General features: G+C 40.4%; 1 protein-coding gene across 1 annotated transcript in view; it reads left to right on the top strand.

Annotated features, from left to right (window-relative positions):
* Nucleotides 1-13336, top strand: part of MARCH1 (membrane-associated ring finger (C3HC4) 1, E3 ubiquitin protein ligase) — a 205906-nt gene that overhangs the window by 188341 nt on the left and 4229 nt on the right. The window contains exon 5 of the mRNA XM_004685373.2: nt 4958-5105. Within this exon, the coding sequence (XP_004685430.1) occupies nt 4958-5105 (148 nt within the window). The remainder of the gene's footprint in view (nt 1-4957; nt 5106-13336) is intronic.

Genomic DNA, 13336 nt, shown 5'->3' with positions numbered 1-13336 from the left:
CAGTTAAAATGTGACCTTGCTTTACAGTGGGTGCCTGACCTGATGGGAACTTCTGGGTCAGGCCGCACTTGTCTCAAGCTGGGCAACGCTCGCTACTCTTTGAGCCTAGCGCCACCTGGTGGTATTGTAGTTATTTGCTTTTTCATCATATTTGCTGATAATTTTGGTCTAAGGGCAATGGAAAACGGAGCTGTGGCAAGGGAGAAAATGAGATGAGCTTGATAAAGAAGACTCTAGCTCGTGTGTGTTGATAATGTGCAAATAACCAGCGTTTATTCTTCACTGTATAAAGATTTAAGAGGCATTCTCATTAAGCTGTATTTTTTGAATTTGCATTTTAGTACAGAATACAAATAAAGTAATTAGAATTAGAAAACCTTCAGAGTTTGATTTAACTAGAGCAAATAGGAAATTTTACAGACACAGTTTGTATCAATTTATGTTCCAATTTGGAAGTCTTTTCAGAAAAACCTAGCTGTTTATTTCTAAGTGAATAAGCAGAGTTTTTGTTCAATTCTTTCTACTGTGGAGCAATTACTCAAGGGGCCAAAGGACAAAAAGAATAAAAACAGGCACCAGCGACCCAGCAAAGTCTAATAAAATCCAAGACCGCCTACTTAGGAGATGTGAAGGTTGTATGCAACAGGTTTGGTCAACGTTAACTTATCCTGAATGTTAAAGGTGTGAGCAAGAATGTGAACTGCTGAGGGGCATTTGTGGGAAGTCGACAGGGTCAGAGGCGGAACTGTGATGTCGCTCTTGCACCTGGTCCTTGGGGAAGGGAGTAAGAGCTGCCATCTTATCACTTCCGTCAGCTGCAGATCGCTTGGAGAGACGTGTCGCTTGACTCAGGCCTGAATAATCTAAAGAGGAAAGGTGATGCCTTTGCAAAAGTGCCTGGGTAATACTGACACCGCGGCTGTGGGCCACCCCGAGTCCCCGTCAGGCCTCCCTGTGTGACTCCCTCCTAGAGGCGTCACAGTGGTAGACATATTCGGGGTGCCTGTTGTGTGGGCATAGCCACATACTATTTACAAACCTGCTCTTTGGGTTTCTCCCAGGTGGTGCAGTGGGTTAAAGCACAGCACTGTAAAGCTATATGCAACCACTGCAGCATGAGTTCGATCCTCAGCCAAGGAGCTGACCCACAGGGCACAGCAGGCCTCTCCTGTACTGCCTTCTGCTTCCCTCAGCAGTGTACTTCGTCAGTCGACCTGTTCTGCTCCCCACTCTGTCTCTACCCACTCCCACCTCTGGCCTGTACCCCAATTCTACATGCATAAATAAATTAATCTTTTAAACTAAAATTTAAAGAATTGCTTTTTATCAAAGTGTTGTGCATTTATGCAGATTATCATTTTCCTCTCACAAAATCTCTTGTGAACTAGCATTGCATGTCAGCATCACAGATTTTGAATTAAGACCCTTTAGGAGGGCACAAAACATTAATTCAAAAGGAAACCTGCATTCTTATGTTCATTGCAGCACTATTTACCATAGCTAAAATATGGAAACAACCTAAATGTCCAAAAACACAATGACTGGATCAAGAACACATGGTATAGATACACAATGGAATTCTACTCAGCGATCAAGGGATAATCTCACACCATTGGCAGCAGTGGGGAGCTGGAAGGGATTATTCTAAGTAAAATATATCAGAAGGATAAAGAAAAGTACCATATGGTTTTACTTATAGGAGGAACCTGGGGAAATCATATAAGAAATCAGGAAGAAAAAAAAGACAAAACTAGCAAGCAAGCTATGAATTGGAGACATTCAGCTGGGAAGGGGAGGGAGAAGGTCAAAAGGGAGGAAAAAGCACAAGATCCTGTGGTGACAGTTCACAGATGGCTTCGTGGTGGTAATTATACGGACAACACCTGAGGGGAGAAATCAAACATTGCATAAAAATGAACAATGTGAAAATACATAAATAAAAACGAGAGACCCTTTATGAGATCTTTGATGAAATTAAATTTCTATTCTTGATTTCTGAACTATTCCTCACTGTGAACGTTTGCAAAGTTTATTCAAACTTTGTATAAAGAACTAAAAATAGATGGATATATATGAACCACATTTTATAAAATAGGTTGATTTCAGCTTGTGCCGTATCCTTGATTATTATGTGCAGTGATGTGACTGTTCGGCAGGGGGCGCTGTGGCATTACATTTACGTGTGTGCGACCTAGAGTTTTTTTTTTTTTTTTTTTTTTTAATGGTGCCTGTAAGGCTTTATAAAGGAAAGTAAAAATCAAGATGATCAAGCAACTATAGATCAGAGACATTCTGTAGGAGAGGAAAAGGGAGAAGGGGTTCAGGACATGAGTGGGAAGAGCATCAGGGACTATAGTGATGGTGCACGGCTGAATTGATAGTGGATATTACAATCATACATTGTACAAAAATGAAGAATGATGTATATATATATATATATATATATATTTATTTTAAAAAAAGGAAAGTGAGAAAGTTCAATGGTCCCTTTACAGTTCACTTCTTTTTAAAATGCTGCTGAAATTAGGAAGTGACAATTTCAGTTTCCACTGTCTGGAATTAAAAAGCTTCTGTAAATGATTTGGTACGTTCCTGTCAGCCCACTGATAATTTCCTACTTAAGGCTCAATAATTTTAAAGAATGTGTTTCAGTTATTTCATCAAATTGCCCCTTAGATTTAAGAAGTACCAATTTTGAGGGCTTTTTTTTTAAATAATGTTTTATAATTGAGGGTTGATTTGGTAAGAATATTTTGTTAGCGAAGGTACTCTAATCCACTTGGGACATAGGAATTTCAATATGTAAAACTGCATTTTTTTTTAATTTGGCCCCAGGTAGGTCGAGGTAATACAAAAAATATTAAATTCCCAAATACTATTTTCAAATGATAATATTTAATTTCATAATTACACATGTAATTCTGATTAATGCAGTAAATCAGTAACAAAATTTTAAAACAATGTCTCATAAATATGATGTTTAGTTTTATAAAAACCATAATACACATAGTAAAATCTTCCAATACAGTACTGGTTAATGAAAAAGCCTAGATTGTAGCATCTGTCTTCCCCTCCCTATGTTACCAAGATTTTTCCATCAAAATATTAAATATTATATATTTGTATAACATACAATATTATAATATTATATAATATATAATGTTATTATATATAATATATAAAATATAGCTTGATGAAAAAGAAAGTAGAAAATTAAGTAGAAAGTGTTAATTCTAACAGACTCCGATAAGAAAATTACCTGATGACTGCCCTGTGGGAAAATGGATGATGTTTGTAAATAAAATATTTTTTTCTCTAAAATATTGAAAAAGCTTTCTGAAACACAAGATCAGATTTTAAGTTCTGTGTTCTCTCACCAATGAAATTATAGACCCTTAGCTGTCAGACAAGAGGGAAAGTTAGGAAGTATCTATTTGATTCTTTAATTGGGAATTACATTTGAGGGCAAATAGCAGAATCCTGAGATATAACGGTTTAATCAGGCAGGTTTCATTTTCCTTGTGTAGAAGAGGCATCTAGAGGTGAGCTCTTGCTGTTTTGGCTGAGGACTCTCCATTCTCAAAACTTTTCCACAAGGTTGCAAGAAATCTGTGGGACTCAAAGCAGAGATGATGAAGAAAAGGAGGAAGGGCAATTCCTGTGTGAGGAAGGCCGTCTCACTATGCCAGTGGGTAATGCCCACAACTCACTGGTGAAAGCGTGTCCATTTTTGCCTCCAAAAAAGACTTATCAGAGCATGATGCCTACGCTGGTAGAGAGTCTGTCAGTAAGAGAAGAGTTGTGTCCTCTTGACAGACCTGTCAAAGCCTCTGCCACGAACTCCCTTTCATGAGGATGAGGCAGTGGGAGCTGCAGAGAGGAAGCAGCTTCCCTGATGTCCCAAAGTCAGTAGCAGAGCCTGCACTTCCCGGGGCCTGGTGTACACGCTCTGGCTTTCAGCAGCTTGCACGTGGAATGTCCTACGAGTAGATGGGCACGGAGTGACTGGAAGAGGGACCTTCTGAAGTTCTAAAGATTTTGTTTCAGCAAGATCCTAACAGGCAGTTATTATTGAAAGCTTAGATTGTTGGAAACCTGGTACATTAGGCTCGGTCACTTCTAATAAGGGCATAGATGTTATCTAGTAAGCTTTAATATGCCTCAGTTCTGATGGAAATAATGCAAAGGAAAATAAAACAAAAACCTAACGTAAGCATAAAATGATTAACTGTCGAGATTTTAAAAATTTCACTTGACGGTCTATTTCTTCAAATAATGGACACCAAATTCATAGGAGCCTAAACTTACTACTGTATTCTCTCAGACTGAAGGACTGAAGGAGTAACTTCGCCTTTATGAGGAATGTGACGAAGAGACAATGATTATGATTAGTAATGACACTCTCAGGGCAGCAGATTGCACCAAGTGACAGATTTTCTGCCACCACCCAGATGATAAAATGTGTCCTAGAGGAGAGTTCTAAACAGACAACACTCTTTCCAAGGTATTATTCAACCACTCAAACACTTGTTAGATGTCTACGCTCAGAAATGCAACACTCTTATCAGGTTAGGTGCTATACTAAGAAGGGCTTACTTATTACTACCTATAACCTACTACCAAGATGTCATATGTAAAAATCTAAAAGGAAATATCTTCTTTAAAATGTACAATATTAAAACTACTCTGTATGTGTTACAAATGAGAACTGCAGACTTGATGGAATTCATTTGGAGAATAGATGATTAATTCTATTTGCTTTTCAATATGTAGTTAAATTAGGTGTAACTAGCAGGTTATGACTTCATACGAGAACTTATTTGGATATTATATTGTCATATGAAATTGCAAAGATTTAATACCTTTTTTGCTCTTATGTTCTATATCTGCGATATAAAAGGGGAACCAAAGATCCTGATCAGAAATTCAGTTATGTATGATTCATTTCTGATTGCAGTGGGAGAAACTACAGATGACCACCAGTGAAAGAAGGAAAATATTCTGCTCTGTCACCTTCCACGTCATCGCAATCACCTGTGTGGTTTGGTCTTTGTATGTTTTAATAGATCGGACAGCTGAGGAGATCAAGCAAGGCAACGATAATGGTAAGAGACCAATATCTCTTCTTCTTTGTTCTCTTGGATTCTCTGATGACACCAGCTGGTGGGTAGTAAAGCTCTTTGCCTGTCTTATGCCTTCCTATATGATACACTAGTAAAAATCAGTCCTGACAGCTGAATTTTCTCCATTTAGGTTATTGATTAATACACTGACTATAAATCATTGAATGTTTGGGGACCAAACCAAAATCAAGAGTTATTAAGTCCTTGTAAGATTTGGGGAGAAATATATAAATGACACACACCACTTCAGGCTCTTCAGAAACTCAATAAGGATCAGGTCTGCCTCATGTGAAGGACAAACAGGTGTGAAAATGAAAGGATTTTATTTCATTCACTCTAGTCATTGTTTCCTTTTAAACATGCATAGAATGATAGTCTATAAAGAACTTGTGATGGTCTACACTATATAATTTGATTGAGTAGATTAAGACTGTAATTTGAAATTAGAGGCATGTTGCTTGATTGTGAAGGATGATGTTATGTCTGTAAAGAAAGGTGTTCTAGAATGAATGAGGCATAGTCTCATATGTAAAATAGGTCATTTTAAAAAGAAGGAAAATAGGTTAACTTCACTCTGAAGCTCATCGGGCTCTATGGGTTTTTGCATATAACACAAATCATCGCTGGTGAGGCACTAAGAAATATCCTAACATCTCCCATCCTTCCAGCCCTGTCCCCCAAATTAATGCTGAATTTGAAAGGAGAAATTGTTCAGATGATAGCATTGTAAACTTGTACATTTCTGTAATTGCAAATTTATGAGGTTTACACAACTTCTCAAAAAGAGAAAATGAATGAAGGGAAAAGATGAGAGGAAATATGGGAAAGAAGTATGAAGGAAAAGAACTTTTAAATGGAAAGGCTTGTTATTTCTTCCACATCCCTCCTGGATGGGTGTCGCATTCTCGCGTTTCCCCTTTTGGGGGCAGCAGAGCTCACCAGCACGTGCCCCGCAGGCTTTCTAGAAACATCAGGGCTGCAGAACAAAGAGCCAGGACTGGTGAGCTGGGGGGACCAGACTTTGAAGGGAAGAAGGTGGAGATGGTGACAAAGGTGCACACCGGAGAGGCATCTTCTGAGGCCTCTTCTAGCCTAGAATGAAAACACTGCTGCTTAAAATCTAAGGGCTAGAAGGGCCCTCCCTGGTGGCGCAGCCGGTTAAAGCACAGGACCAAGAAGCTAAGGCCACCTCAGCATGAGTTTGATCCCCGCCCCGGAGGTGACCACATGGCGCAGCAGACCTCTCCTGACCTGCCCACTGCTCCCCTCAGTAGTGTACCTCGTCAGTCTGCCTATTCTGCTCCCCACTCTGTCTCTGGTGAATCCTCTCACTGTCCCTGCATTCTGACCTGTACCCCAGTTCTGTATGCACAAATAAATAAATCTATTTTTACTGCTAAGGGCTAGAATAACAGAGTGAAGTTTGGGGGATTGTTTCTTGGTACAATAGTAATGCATTCATATACAATTTATACTGAACTGTGTTATTTACAACTGTATTTTGTATTGTTATTGAAATCCTGATTAAAAATGTCTATTTCATCCCTATCAAAGCAGTACCTTGAGAATAAGACTTTTTTTTTTTTTAAGTCACATCCACTGTTCTTACAAACACTGTAGCCATCCAAGTGTATTTGAAATGCCAACAAGTTTGTCACCACCACCACCCCCTACCCCCAATATGTTACTTTAGGACTCAGCTTAAATCTTAGCAATCAAAGGCAGACCTTACAGGGACTGAATATTTTTTTTATGCATATAGAACTGGGGTACAGGCCAGAGATGCAGGGATGGTGAGAGGATTCACCAGAGACAGAGTGGGGAGCAGAACAGGCAGATGGATGAAGTACACTGCTGAGGGGAGCAGCGGGCGGGTCAGGAGAGGTCTGCTGGGCCATGTGGGTCAGCTCCGGGGTGGGGATCGAACTCATGCTGAAGTGGCTTTAGCTTTAGCTTCTCAGTGCCGCGTTTTAACCCACCGCACCACCAGGGAGGGCCTGGAGACTGAATATTTTTACATGATGAGAGTTGAGATGTTTGAGATTCATAAATTTGGCTCCCGTGTAGCACACACACTCCCACAGGTCCTGAGACCACAGGGCTCCTGTTCCCCACTAGCCACATGTGAGAGAAAGATTAAGGTCATCATCGATCCCAGAGTAACAGAAGCAATCTCCTGTTACGCATCTCTGCCTGGAGACAAGACAGAACCTCTTAGACCCCTTTTATTTAACCTCATTTCTAAGACAGGTGGGTGATCACTTATTCTGCAGTGGTGATATCTGTCCCAGCTCAGCAGCGGGAGTCTCGCCAGACCCATGAAGCCAAATCTCCTTGCATTTGTCTCAGTTTCCTTATTCATTTCAGTCCTTGTCTTCAGTTGTCACGTCTGTGCTGATAACCCCCAACTTATCTGCAGCTTGTGCATCTTCCTACCTCCTGCACTTCTGCTTCAAGTCTCCCAGTCACTGTTTGTGCCCCAATTCAGAATCTACTACCATTTCCCATGCCAGTGGCCCGATCCAGACCTGCCGCCTCAGGCCTCACCTGCCGGCCCTGGCTTGCACCTGAAGTCAATCACCAACTCCTTTAATCCCACCTCAGAAGCCTCCAGAATGAGTCCTTTTCTGTCCTCCCCTACTGCCACCAGTTACATACAAACTCTCCTGTCTTGTGCTGAAACTGCCTCCAGTTTTGCCCACCTTCAACGTATGCTCAATAAATAAATCACAGCAAATTTACAAAAACACCAGCCTGGTCACTCCCTAGTCCCACTTGATCATAACTCTTTACTTTTAAAATATGCCCCAGACTTGGACTCTGCTGCCCCCATGACCAGGCTGAAATCGATTATGCCGACCTTTCACTTTGCCACCCAGTCAGTCCCCATGGACTTCCAGACTTTTCTCAGCTTTTCCCTCTGAATCCTTCCCCGCCAGCCTCTCTGGCCCACCACCACACTCTCACATCAGCACCGAGGTCCTCACACGTCTCCCTGGCCTATATTTGCAGCTTCCACTCTACATCACTCCCTCTACAAAATCTACTTCAACTCCCTGAATTAGAATAGTTGTTTCTTGAAATGTAGCTCTTAGACCAGCAGCATCCACCCCACCCCCTGGGCACTGGTCAGAAAAGCAAATTCTCCACCTCCCACACCCAGAAATTGTGAAGCAGGAGCCCAGCAGATGGGCTTAGAAAACCTGCAGGTGGCCCGAATGCCCTCTGCATTCCAAAAACAGTTGACTCACTGTGTTTCCACCAGAGCCCACTTACCTCCCTCTCCCCATCCTGCCTCTCCCTGGCTGCACACTCTACTGTCTGTGCAGTTGCTACACCACTATGAAGCCTCCATTTTACTCCCCCAAGATTTAGATTTCACTGTCCCTACGTGGGTCCATCACAGGCATGATGACAGCTCAGCCTTACTGGGAGACTCACTGCACAGACTCGCCAGTGTGCACTTCATTCTGTCTCCCTCTGTAGACTCAGTTCAGACCCAGGGCACGGATGTCTCCTGCTCCCTGGCACCAACTCATGGGTGCACAGATTCAGCTCTGTGCCCAAGACCCACAAGGTGGCTCATTGAAAACCAGTGATGAGTGTGAATGCTTCATACCCAAGTTTTGCCATCTTTCATTTTCTTTTAGTTTTTCTTCAAAACATTCATTCTCAGCTCTGATGATGCAGGGTTTCCAGTGATAGCTTCCCAAGGGACTGTCACTCAGGTTCCTCATTTCCCAGTAGAAAAGCTTACATGACGATCAATAGGTACAGGACAGATTAATGATGGTCAAGGGTCTGCTTCCTGCCATACACTTTTTCAATTTATTATTAGTTTCTTACAACCAAGTGAAAATGTGATGTCTTTTATCCCTGATTTTCAGAGCTAATGGAACTAGGAGGCAAGATGTTTACCGAAAGTAGCTTCTGTGGCTGTCCCCCAAACCGCTTGCAGTGGGACAGCTTATAAATTAGTCAGTTCAAATGGAAACTCATGTGACTTGTATATTCCAAGTATATTTAAAAACTGACTTCCTGAGGTACAGTAGTATGGGTGTCTGGAGGAACTGTTATTATTTTAATCTTCCCTTTGAATTGGGCTGTGAGTGCTAATCCTGAATTTACTTTTAAAGTTGCTAGGAAGACTGATTAATTTAAAAGTCAGACTATTAGAAACTCAATTTGAAAGCCTTCAAAAATAAGTGAAGAGGAATAAATTGTCCTTCCTCAACCAGAATTGAAGTTGAATATAAAACAGCACAATCTTTTGAAGATCAGTAGCAATGCTGGAGAAGAAAAACTCTTTCTTATATCATTAAATTGTGTTTCTTTAAGATAAAAGATACGTGGCCCTTCAGAGACCTTGTTCACCATCCTTTCTTTATGATGCCAGCGATGACCCCCCAAAATCAAATACATGGAACTTGAAAGTTTAACATCTAAATTATTTAATCTGCCATCTCTTATATGGGATAAAATTGTTCTTCTTGCCTTATCATTACATATTCTAGAAAATGCTTTGGTATACAGTATGCATATTGAAAACAAAACAGAAAAATACAGACCAAGAATACATGACAAAAATGTATACTATCTGGTAAAGAGACTATAGCTTCAGAGTTGAATGCGACCCTAGGATTATGGGTTCACCGGAGAGATGAGACGCAGGATTACAGGTTCACCAAGCAGGATGACTCAGGGTTATGGGTTCACCAGGGAGATTCGCCTAAGGATGTACTTTTGTTTCCAGACTTGATTCACCTGTACCCCTCTAAGTTTCTCCAGGGCAGAGGTCATGGCACATTAATCAGAGCCCACTTGGTAATGGTAGAAACAAAAAAAAATTTGCTGACTGTGGTTGACTATAGATAAAAACTCTGTGAAGAACTCATTAGCTGTTAACATCTACCTAGAGTCTGTGTTAAAAATCACTTTCTTGCAGCACATATGTTTTCATTTTCAGCAATGCTACTTGACCATCCCTTTGGAAAGTCATTACATTGCGGTTACTATAATAATCCAGATGTGATAACCACTGGCTGGCGCTAGCTGACAGAAGGCCAGAGTTCTTGTTCTGCTTGGTCACTTGCTGGTCATCTTGGAAAAAAAAATCACTCTAAATATCAATTTCCTCATTGTAAAACTCAGTGGAATTAAATATCCTTCAGGGGTTCTTTCTCGGATTCATTTTTCAAAGACACCAGGAACGTGACATTGTAGCATGTAAATTGAAGTATTGTATTTATGCAAATACTGCTCATACATCAGAATAGTTATTGGAGATACTACCGTTTAAACAAGGTGTAGAAATAGTAAAAAAAAAAAAAAAAGGGGGGGGGAAAGCTTATTTCTTCAATGATTTTTAAGTTAAACAGTGAAAAAGGAAGCCAGCTTTCCAGCCCCACCACTCACGCACACCCTTGCATACTTTTACACATACACACTTTGTAAGGCTGTACAACCTTAAGTACCCAGCCAAAAATATCACAAATTGCAATGAGATGCTTTTTCTAAATATACATTGTCCCTGCAGCTGTTAAATGAGGCAGGTTCTCTTCTGCTGTTTGGGGATTCAAAGAGGCAAAAAAGATACTCCAGGTGTCTCTGTCATATGATTTGCTACATAAGATATGCAGAATACTCCAAGAACCCAAATTTAAAAGCTGGAAGAGACCTTAGAGATCAATGTTTTAAAGATGAGGAAGTAAGTAATTTTATCCCTAACTATAGTTTAACACCCACCTGGGATTTTCTGGTTTATTCACTTCTACTTAAAGAGAAAGCAGAAGTGCCTCCCTGGTGGTGCAACAGGTTAAAGCACAGCAGTAAAGCTGTCCTCAGCCACTGCAGCAGGAGTTCACTCTCTGGCCAAGGAGGTGACCCACTCGGCACAGCAGACCTCTCCTATCTCACCAGCTACTCTCCCCTCAGCAGTGTATTTCAGTCAGTCTGCCTGTTTTGTTTGCTACTTTGCCTCTGGTGAATCCTCTCACCCCCTGACCTACACCCCAGTTCTGTGCATAAAAATAAAATATAAATCTTTTAGAAAGAAAAGAAAAGAAAGAAAGAAAACAAAAATCTTGTCACTTAATTAAAAGCAAAGAGTAGGATCAGGCTCTCTCTGAAAGAAGATGGTTATTTTAGTACAACAGGTTTGTACTCAATGGGAGTTTTGATTTCCCAGGACATTTAAAGAAAGGATAACTTGAACAAAGGAAATTGATGAAGAGATGCCTTGTGTAGGAAATACAGGGATCAGGTAGTGTTTTCCTGAATTGGCAAAGAAAATGGCAGCTGGTTACTCCCGGCCCAAATTCTTGTGTGCTTTGTGGATTCTGGTCACTATTTTCTGTGTGGAGAGGTAGATCAAGAGTGGAATCTTCTTCAGAACAAAGACCTTTTCCACCAAAGAAAACAGAGCTTCACTGACAAATCTAGAAAGGCCATCACCTCTGGTATATTGGAGACTCGGAAAAAAAAAAATTACTGAGGCAGTTCAATCAAATCAGAAATTCAAAAGCTTTATTCATCCTTGAACTATCTACTGAACAAGGTACTGTGGAAACAAAGACTGGCCAGATAGAAATTCTGTGTGTGTCATAATCATGGCAAGGCAAAGAAAAAATGACTTATGTCAAAAAGTGAACTTATTCCACAAAAGGCAGAAAGAACTTCCTACAGAAAAATAGGCAAGTTTGTTTCCAGTTGGAAATTACTACTGAGTTGGGTTTTGTGGACAAGTAAACAGAAGTAGGAAAGAAAATGGAGGGAGATTAAATATCATGGATAGCAGTACAGAAGTGGAAAATCTCTAGTTACTTAGGATGAACAGTTGGTAGTTTGATTTAATAAGCAGAGGGAAATGTCTATGCAATCCACGGGGATTTCCCTAGGAGTAGAAGAGAAAGTATCTCCAGCTTGTCTGTGGCTGAAAGTGTTTTAAACATATAGAAATGTCTGCTCCATTTAACAGCAAACAGCAAAAATTCTTCTAAATGTGAGGAACTCCTAGACACCTCATTTGCATACTAAATTCCCTTGTTTCTCAATAAAGAAGCTCCAGGCTTGCTTGTCTTCTACAACAGGATTCTCAGCCTCAATACTACTGTCATTTGCACTAGAAGCTTCTTTCCTGGAGAGGCTTGGTAGAGGTTCACCCAGCATTTCTGGCCCCCATGTACTGAAAGACAGTAGCACCTTACCCCGACACCAGGTGTGACAGTCAACAAGAACTCCAGAGTTGCCAAATGTCCCCTGAGGTACAAAACTACCCCCATCTGAGAACCACTGGTCTCCCTAAGCAGTATATCAGGTAATGCACTAAATAAGTCCTTCAACGTGGCACAAAAGGGCATCATTGTCTCGCTTCGAAGTATAGGAAGGATTTTTTTATAACTTTATTCATGGTTATGATTAAAAGTAAAATCCGAGTAGAGTCATAGAATCTCAAAAGCTGGGTTCTAATCAGAATTTCTTGGGCTTCCATACTAAGCCATGCTCTTACTTGACTGCCTGTCACATGACCGGGGGGCATGGGATATTGGCCAGAGATGGCCTCTTGTCCACCCTATGTATTTCACATTCATCATTAGTCATAGGCTAACCACCGTTGGTATTACAGAAACTCATGAAATCATTTTTAAAACTGTAAAGTCAATCTCTGTGATGGCAATGCAAATTAGGAGGAAATATGATATCTAAGGAAGTCATGGTTCTCAGGGACAAACTTAAGACTTCTCAAACAAATGACTAAAATCCTTAATCAAGTGGATGTCTGTATTCAGGAACTTCTGTCTCTGGTGAGACGTGACATCTTTTTTCTCATTTTTTAAATTTTCATGGAAATGGAGATGGGGACTTCCATATGCACCATACAGGTACCCAATGACTCCACCCTATAAAAGGATTTGAAGTTCAGAGTTTTTCGTTCAAGATATTCCATTATCCTGACTTAAAGGTTTAGCTCTAAAAATGAGTGTCGAAGTAAGAATCAAAAGTCTAATGTAGTGTATAATAATCACAGTAGACACTTGATGCTAAGAGAAGAAGTGATAAGGGAGAGGATTTCTTCCCATACCATTTTAACAGTACATTTAAAATATTTGAAAGCAATGAAGCAATTTGGGTTATCATTCTTCCCAGTTATTTATAATATATTCCTACTGACTAAATCTAGCAGTCTTTCCAAAAAGTTGTAAATCCCTTAGTGA

The sequence above is a fragment of the Condylura cristata genome, unplaced genomic scaffold (genome assembly GCF_000260355.1).
Source record: "Condylura cristata isolate star-nosed mole 26May11 unplaced genomic scaffold, ConCri1.0 scaffold00018, whole genome shotgun sequence".
Classification (NCBI taxonomy): Eukaryota; Metazoa; Chordata; class Mammalia; order Eulipotyphla; family Talpidae; genus Condylura; species Condylura cristata.
This window is presented reverse-complemented; position numbering and strand designations above follow the sequence as displayed.